Raw genomic sequence first — 9,123 nt, 5'->3', positions numbered from 1 at the left:
CCTTTGCGCTGGAAGTCGTCATCTTTTTCCATTAAAGCGTGCTTATGCTCATTAATTACACTAATGTTCATTTCCCCTACTTTGGACACAACACGCAGCCCAACTCGGCGGCGTGCAGTGGGTTTACCCCACAGAAAGAAGCTGGCGGCGATGTTAAATGAGGACATACACTTGTCTTTCTTTTTGCCCCAAATGCCCACTTAATAACCGAGTTCTCAAACCGGGTTTATCTCAGCAGCGTTGCTTGAATTAATGCTCTAATTGCAAGTTATTTTCATCCCAGCGACATCTCTCCCAGGGAAGAAAAAAACACCCAGCAATTAGGTCTCCTTGGGGCGCGTCAGGTGGGATCGATACCGGGCCAAAGACAAGGAAGGGCAAAGTGAATTGCACTCGTTCCTTCAGGGAAGAGGAGGTTTGAAGGTGACCTGAGGGTGGCTCAAGCCGCTCAGGGGATGAAGCGGGGCTGGTGACGCTGCTTCAGCAGCAAAGCCCTCGCTGCTGCGGCCTCAGCACCCGCGGGACGGCCTGGGGGGCTCCTCGCGGGCAGAGGTGCGGGCCTATTCGTGTCGATCATAAGCTGTGCGGGGAAAGAAGCACTGTGTGCTGATGGTGGCCCCCGAGGACAACGTCACTTCGTGACCAAACGCTCTCGCTTGTGCCGGTGCGTCCTGCGGCTGCGACAGCCCCGGGGACACGGAGGCCTTGGGGGGGGCTGAGGACACCGCGGGGCAGGGAGACAGCTCGCCTTTGGGAACGCGCCTGGGGAGAACACCCGGGGAGCGCGGAGCCGGGCGCGGAGCCGCCGCCCTCAGGGGCCGCCCCGCTGCCGCCAAGCGCTGCTCGCCGCTCCCGCCCGCGCGCCGCCCGCCCGGCGCCCTGCGCGCTAACCGCAGGCTTTACCCCAGCGCCGACCGGCCGGCCTGCGTGACGCGCGCGGCGCCGAGCTTTCCCATTGGCTAGCGGCCCCTGCGGGCGCAGCGACGCGCCCCCCCCCGGGCGGGTCCCGAAGCGCGGCCGCGGCGTCGCGCGGGGCGGCGGGATGTCGGGCCCCAACGGGGAGCCGCACGTGCAGGTGGGCGGCGCCGGCGGCAACGACGACGACGACGGCGGCGGCGGCGGCGACGACGGGGACAGCTTCGGGGAGGAAGGTGCGTGGGGGCGGCCCGCGGCCTGCCGCCTGCCTGCCACCCCCGAGCCGGCGGCCCCGGCGGGGCGGGGTGGCCTGGCCGGGCCCCGCGGGTCCGCTGGCGCGGTGACGAGGCCCGGGCGTTCCCAGATGTTTCGCTGCTTCTGCTGGGAGCGCTGCCCGGCGCCAGGGCGGGTGGGCCTTGACACCAAGCGGGGCTGGGGCGATTCCCGCCCGGTGGTGCGGCACTGAGCTCCTGCCCGCTACCCCGGGGGTATTTTTTTTGTTTTTCTCGGGAAAAGAATATTCTGTGCTTTTGCTGGTGTACGGGGCGTGGAGGACCGAGGAGAAAGAGGACATTCAGATTTTGAAACCTTACGACAGATCACGCGGGCAGATCTGGGAGTAGTCGTGGGTGGGAAAAGTGAATTTAATGCCATTAGATTGGCAAATTCCACTTTGGGGCGTTTTTACAGCGCCTAGGTATGAAATTTGTGATGCTGTCCTAGCCAGTTAGAAAAAGCCGATGGAGGAAGTGAGACAATGGCAGAGTTGTCATGCGTATGTATGGGTCATTCTTAAAATGGGAAATCTTTCAGAGAGTAAGCACTTCGCTATTCTTCTCTTGAAAATAGTGAAGAGTTGGGTTATGCTGTTTCCCAAAACACCGTTCAGTTTCCAGACGTGACCCACACCAGTGAATGTCATAGTTGTGGCTGTGATCCACCTGCAGTGACAGGAGCACCATTTCTGCCCCAAAACACCCCAGGAGTGTTCACTGCATTGCACCATCACAGTGATTTGTGCTTCAAACTTTTTGAAGAGCTAAGAGACACATTGGTTGTATCTGATCTACGTTGAGTCTCTGCATTAAGTAGTTCCGCCTGTAACTAGCTGGGGCTTTGTGTGCAGTAGCTGGTCATAAAGGCCTGTAGCTATTTCCTGGTCTCGTGGAGCTGAAGCTGTGGATCACTTCCTTGGTCTCAAATAGGAAACCTTATTTTTGGCAACTGTTCTTGTAAGAATGCAGAGGAGTAAGCAATGCAATTGCCATCCTCCTGGTCAACGTTTTCATTAGGGGATGCGGTTAAGTTTCCACAAAAATACACCAAGCTTGCAACTAACAGAAGACAATCAAACAAAATGTTTTTACAGATATTTTAAATTTTTTTTTTCCATTTCCCAAAGCTGCCCAACTTACATAGCCTTTGCTTGAGCTCTAGGCACTGAGAACAATTAGGCTCCTGCTGGAATTACAGACTTCTTGCCAAGTTGATGAATAATGTTACTTGTCAGAAGTAGTTACCGTATCTGCTTGGAATCTGCTCACCATTTAATTGGAATGTGGTACATCAAATACTAGGTTGAAGTAAAGAGCTCTAACTCACGGACATTCAGGTATCACATAGCTTGAAACAGGGTTTGCAAAATACTGATAACTGCCACATTTTTGGAAAGAATATTTCTGTGGGATTGACTTTTAAATGCAAGGACATTGGCAGTGCTCTTGCTCATAATGCCACCTCTGCATATACCTGCAAGGCCAAACTTTTATAAAACAAGCTTAAATGCAACCCACGCAATTCTCCAAAGAATTAAAGGCTGCAACATTGCTGTGAATGGCTCCAAAGTAGTATAAGAAAAGGAGGACAATTTTTTTTTTTTTGTAATGAAACTTGGACAAGGGTGCCCAGAGCACATCCTCATCCTCCTCACTTTCTCTATATTCTGTGTTAGCTCAGAGCAGCACTCCAGCCAAGCACTGCGTGTGTCACGCTTGGCTCTGACGCTCCCCCAGCTGCTCAGAGGAGCCGGGTGGAGAGGAGCCAGCCCCAGCCGGTGAGGTGTGGGCTCGTCCCACCCACGCAGGCATCTTTCCCTGTCCTGCAGCCCACGATCGTCAAAAATGTCAGCCTGCGGGTCACAGCTCGATGCCTGCCTCTCTGCACTTGCTCAGCCCGTCCAACTTCAGAAAGGAACACGGGACTGGCTCCGCCGGGGGTCTCCTGTAACCCCCCCTGGGCTTTCAGCTGATGCCAGGCTTCCAGATCCTCAGTAACTTGTCAGCAGAGGTTTTTCTTGTCTCTTTTTTCAGCTTGGGTTTGGGGTTTTTTTTTTATTCTTTAGGATTGTGTGAATATTGCTTGGAGCAACCCAAAAGCAAGTGTTTTATCACAGTAGCACAGCTATCTTCATCTGATTAACAGTGCTAATACACATCACAGTGAAATGCCGTTGTACTGAGGCTAACACTTGAAAAAAATGCTGTGAATAAGAAACTGTACCTAGGGAATCAACTGTCAGGACCATCCCGAATGAGTGTGGTTTTAATTTGAAAGTACCCAAAGCCTCGATGGTGCATGAAAATCCTGCGGTTGAACTTGGTGCCCTACACTTACCTCCCTTTGGAAATAATGGTGCCATTACCAGCACCCTTGGGCTCATCCCTGCTCCTGCCACAGCAATGGCTTTTGCCGTTTTGGCAGTCTGACCCTGAGCCAGGCCCTTGTGAAGCACATCCCAGCCTGGGAGCCTTACACAAATAATTCACAGAACACAGTAAACACTTCGGCACACTGCCAAAATGCCTGCACCCTCATCAGGAAAGATGATCCCCAAGGCAGCTAAAAAGGCTAACTTGTCCTTGGGGTTTATTTGGTACTGTTGCAACGCAGATCGCTGTGCGCTAGCACTCAGCTTGCGGTCAGCTGTTTATGTATGGGATCAAAGGCTGTCAGAACGGGTTTGGACTGCCCACAGGTACCTTGCCGTAGATCTTGTTACCAGTCCTGCAGCTTCCCATTGGTCTTGTTTGATCAGTGAACACAACACATGCAGGATTCAGTTGCATTTTACTTCACGCACCCAGTGGCAGATAAGGCAGAGCCAAAACACTGTGGGCATGTTTTGCAAGAGCTCTTGCTGCCTTCACTGACTGCAGTGACAATGTACTTACATTCTTGAGAGTCTCATTTCCTTTCCTTTTAGAATATGCAGCAATAAACTCCATGCTGGACCAGATCAACTCCTGCTTGGATCACCTGGAGGAGAAGAATGATTATCTACACGCCTGCTTGAAAGAACTGCTGGAGTCCAACCGCCAGACGCGCCTGGAGTTCCAGCAGCAGAGCGAGCAGCAGAACATGGAACCTGATGTGCAGGGATCACAGCCTCCTGTCTAGTGTGCTGGCCACAAACTCTCAGTTGGTATTGCTAAGGGGACATTTACTGGTCACCAATTTAATGTAAAAATTGAATAGAAGAGGTACCTCGTGCCTCTTACTTGTTCCTTCCTGTGGTTGTGTCCTGCCATTCACCTACATGTTCCGTTTTTCTTTAGCTGTGTGATAGGTGCAGAAGCACACAGGTGGATGTAGGAGAGTTGGTTCTTTTTGCTCCCCAATGTGAGCCTGGCCCTGACACTTGGTTAAAGCTGGTTGTAGGAAACCTGTTGTTTGCAGTCAGGCCCTCCTCAAAAAATGGTCTCTACTCTTTTGCACTGTTAAATCCAAGCAAGGAGTGTTACAGCTCTAGCCTCTTCCCTCAAAAAGCACAGTAGGCAGGGGCTGTCCTGACTCCAGGCTTGCCCCTAAGTGTAACACTGGTGACAGACTTTGAGAGGGGGGCCCTAGGTCAGCTCCTGCCTTGAAACTACAGCTTCCCCATTATTCACATTACCCGTGATGTAAGAAATATTGGCAGATGGTCCCAGATCACTGAACTTCTGTCCCGTTCCAAGACAAGCTACCAGGGTGATGTTTTCAACTATTACAATGGAAGCTGCCTAACCCCTTAAGCTGCCATTAAGGACTTGGGCAGAGCAGCCTGGTTAGCTCCCACCACAGCATTAGCTATACAGAGCAAAGAGACGGGCCTGCCTGCCGTGGGCTGTGAGCAGAGTCCTCCCTGCACATTTTGACAAGAGTACGCATGACCATTCTGGTCTGAAGCTGTGTGATCTTGTCAGGATGGCCTAGGGCCAGCATTGTGAAGCAAGTCTTAACTGCTCTACTTCTGTATAGTTAAAGGAGTTTTTTGGCAAGTTAAAGAAGTTATTTATAAGAAATCTGTTTTATTAAAATCAGTTTGAAACAAAATTTGTTCCTGAGAGTGTCCACTATGAGAACAGACTGTGTTAAGCCTTGTAGTATTAACAGAGAACAAAGGTGCACATTCTTGCCTAGCTTAGGACACACTGCTTGTCCAAGAGTGTGCATCTTTGAAAAGGAAACCGTTCTGAGGAGCAGAACTGGGCACACAGTTTCCCAAGAAATAAAATTTTCCTCTGCCTGGACAGGAAACAAATGGGGAACCACAAAGAATTCTCAGTGAAAAATAAGTCTGCATCTGTCTACTTCATGAACTTTGTCCCCTGTGAAAATCACATTACCATCATCTTTTAAGCTCAACAATCCAAGCTTCAGTCTCTCCACATAATTGCTGTATCCCAACTGTACAAATAATAACCAACACCACCCTGTATTAGACACGCTAAAGCCAGGCTTATTTTATTCTTAAAATAAAAACAGCAGTAAACTTGAAGGTTTTTGCTCTATTAAAAGACTCCGAAAATAAACATTTCCAGCAAATATCATATGTAAAGGGGTCTCCCTTTAAGGCCACTCTATCTGGGTTTGCGCCTAGTAGAGCGTCTGCACCCAGCAGAGGTAAGACTGGCTGTCTCACCTTTGGCTAGGGAGGAAGGCTCTGCTGCTGCCTCCTGGCCAGTGTTTGCTTCCTCATTCTGTCCTAAACCCCCTCCATTCCCTGGATCCTGGCAGTCGTCTGTGCCTTCCCTTTGCCTGGCTGCATTGGCTTCCTCTTCCTTAGACACAGCATATCCCAACAATTCCCCTGCGGTGCGGTTCTCTTCAGGGAGTGGGCAGTCGGCACTAGTGGTGGTGGACTTGCTCTCTTCCTGTAGATTTTCTTCTTCTACAACCATGATTCCGCATCCATCGTCAGTCACACTGGCTAGGCTTTTGCCCTCTGCTACAGAGATGGCCAGCTCACCCTTACCTTCCGGAGACCTCGAAGCTTGTTCATGCAGGGCTGACAGCTCTGTACCCTCCTTGTCTATCCCATGATCATCATTCATCTTCTTGCTGGTAGCTGCTGTTATAGCAGGAGGCTGTTTCAGATCATCCAGCAATTGGGAGCTGGAGCCCTGGGAATGCAAAGGAGCCTCGGGGTAGGCAGCTGTGGCACGATGCCTTGCTGCCTTGTATCTCTGTGAATAGAAACAAACCAACATGAGAGACAAGCCCAGCCTCAGCTATTGTCACTGCAGCAAGTAGCAGGTGGTCCAGGAAAACCTGTACAAAAACAGTGGTGAGTGGCAGCTAGAATCTGCAGGGGCACGACTTGTCTCAGCAGCTCTCCTGGCCTGGCTGCAGAGGCTTTCAAGCAGAGAAGGGTCAGCTCCTGTGAGGAAAAGTGGCAATATTAAAAATTGAAGTCCCTCTCGCATTACTTAATGCTGAGCGAGTGCATGGCAGACCTGTGGTTCCTGAGACAAAAATCATGTTTTGGCAACTGTTAATCTCAGACTCAGGACTTTGTAGATGTAACAGTGCAAGTGACAGCTCTTGCTTCAGCTATTACCAGGACATAACTCTGGACATGTACCCTGGATACATGAGGCTTTGCACTGCCCTCAGCTACAGAGATGTGATTTAATGTTTATGAGCTAAAGCGAGACTTAAGTTGAAAGCTTAAGATTTTTCACTCTGCTGATACAATCTCTGCAGCCAGTGAAACTGTTGACAGGAACACCAAGATATCAAGAATATCTTCTTGTTACAAGATACTGAGGTTCTCTACAGAATAAAGATAAGCATATCATCAATAAAATGACTCATTTACACTAGCTATCATGATGAACCAGCAGAGGTCTGTAAAGAGATTAAAATGGCTACTAGCCATTTTCAAGACTGGATTTCAGAAAAACAGCAACTCTGTATAGCTATCTAACATGCAGTAGGAATCTGCTCTTCAAGACCCAGACAGAGCATGAACTAAAGGAATAGAACAAAGCTCCCTCTTTTCCACAACAGTTCCCAATCAACTCACTTCCAGCTTTCTGCTAAAGGGTCCCTTGAACTGGCACTAGCATCAGACCTGACAATTTAAGGAAACTATTTTGAGCGCGCTGGCTTTCACCATTGCCTTAAGCAGTGCTACTGTAGTCTGCAATGTGGAAGTACAGCACATCAAACGGGCAGCTTTAGATTGTAATTCAGTTTATCATTGCAGGCTTGCTCTTTCCCTGTCCTCAAATAATGGGATATGCACAATATCATAACACACTGGAACTAGATCAGTCGAGTCATAATGTTGTACCCAAACTAAACCAGGTGCAAGCATGCCAATTTGTTTTCGGAGTGATGCTGTGAACTGCCTCACCAGCAGACAATTCTCTGCTTTGAAACCCTCTGCTGAGCTACTCTGATGACAGAACCCCATAAACTGGCAGTGATTTAACTCAGACTGTGACAACCCCAAGGCACATTGGCAGCCAAGAATAATAGTTATCTGCCTGCAGATATTTAAGGTTGGACTCTCATCATAAACAATTGCTCCAGGTCACTCTGGCATCCATTTGGAGAGCATCTGATTTCAGCTCTAAGTGGGCCAAAAGGGAGGCATACTCACTGCTGCTGCAGTTTCACTCTAAGGTAATCTAAAATAAGCCAGAAAAACTGCAAGGCCAATTCCTCCATTCCCAAAATGACTAGCTGCAGGAGTGGGAGAGGATGAGCAACTATGAAGGAACAGCTGTGGTCTTCTGCTACTTGCCATTCCAAATCCACTGCTCTAAGTGCTGCCTTCTGCAGCACCCCACCCCTTTCTAGAGGCAGGGACGGTTGACTAGGAGTAGTTAACCTGTCTGAAGGCTAGCAGAAAAACACTTTTTTGGGTTTTTTTTATTAAACACTAACAAAAGTTGATACCTCTGTGGTAGGGAAGCACAATGGCTTTTGCTGGAGCAGGTTTTGGGTGCAGGCAGAGGACAAAGTCAGTGTGGGAGCCTCCCTCCTTGCCAGGGTCAGGGAATACCGCTCTCCTGCACAGGCAGGGCCCAGGCAGTAGTCATGGGAGAGGGCAGAGACAGTGCAAGCCCTGCGTACCCACCACAAGCTACTAATCCAGGCCCCTCACCCCCTGGCAAGTCAACAAGGACAGAACGATGGAGGCAGATTCCAGGCCAGCCCAGTAGGAAAAGCTTCTAGATACAAAAGCAGCAAGGGGCAATACGGCTTCTTTAGGTGGAGCCAGTAAAGCAAAGGAACAGCATCAGTTGGCAGAGCTTTGTGCTAAGGAGTTTCTAGGAAAGGGTAGCAGACAGACAGACAGACAGACTGACTTCGTGTTGCAGGCTGACCCTGGAGACCAAATGAACTCTCACCAGCTTGTAGCTTCCATCACATAAAGAGTCTGTAATGTTAAGTTTCCACATTTCTAAGGTGAATACCTGATTTTACCAGGCCCCTTCATGGTGAATCACACCCAGAATTTTGGCTAAAGGAGCTGTTCCTGCAGTATCGCATGAAAAGATGCATATGTACCAGCTTTCTTTAAAAGGAACAGCCTCCGTCTCTTGTTCTTTCCCCGCCTTGACCCACCTGTAATCTGTCTAACAGAGAAGAGGCCTAGACTGAACGACAGACTCCACAGGTTCAGCAAACAGAGCAGACACTCTGAGGAAGATTTCCAGCCAGAAACGGGCAACAAGATGGCAGCAGCAGTAGCTGGGAAGCAGGACTGGACTGGTTTTAGATCTACAGGGGTGATGGAAGACAAACACAGAGCACACCAGGAGAAAGCTATGGCACAATGGACACCAAAGATGATGGAAATGAACTGAAGACAAGACAGCTAACGTGGTGGATTCACTGAAGAGACACACACGGGGGTAACAAATGCCAGGCCATGCAATCGCCAAAGGGTCTAACCTGAAAGTTCTCAAAATGCATCAGGGACTTGCAGTGTGC

General features: G+C 49.7%; 1 protein-coding gene across 1 annotated transcript; it reads left to right on the top strand.

The window, feature by feature from the left end:
- The first annotated feature begins 1,042 nt into the window (after positions 1-1,042).
- On the top strand, positions 1,043-4,311 carry BBLN (bublin coiled coil protein). Its single transcript, XM_075717091.1, has 2 exons — positions 1,043-1,151; positions 4,118-4,311. Exons 1-2 carry the CDS (start codon positions 1,043-1,045, stop codon positions 4,309-4,311), a joined length of 303 nt encoding a protein of 100 aa, XP_075573206.1.
- Positions 4,312-9,123: the final 4,812 nt, after the last annotated feature.

The sequence above is a fragment of the Pelecanus crispus genome, chromosome 9 (assembly GCF_030463565.1).
Source record: "Pelecanus crispus isolate bPelCri1 chromosome 9, bPelCri1.pri, whole genome shotgun sequence".
Taxonomy (NCBI): Eukaryota; Metazoa; Chordata; class Aves; order Pelecaniformes; family Pelecanidae; genus Pelecanus; species Pelecanus crispus.
Note: the sequence above shows the minus strand (reverse complement) of the source record. Positions and strands in the feature narration are given on the sequence as shown.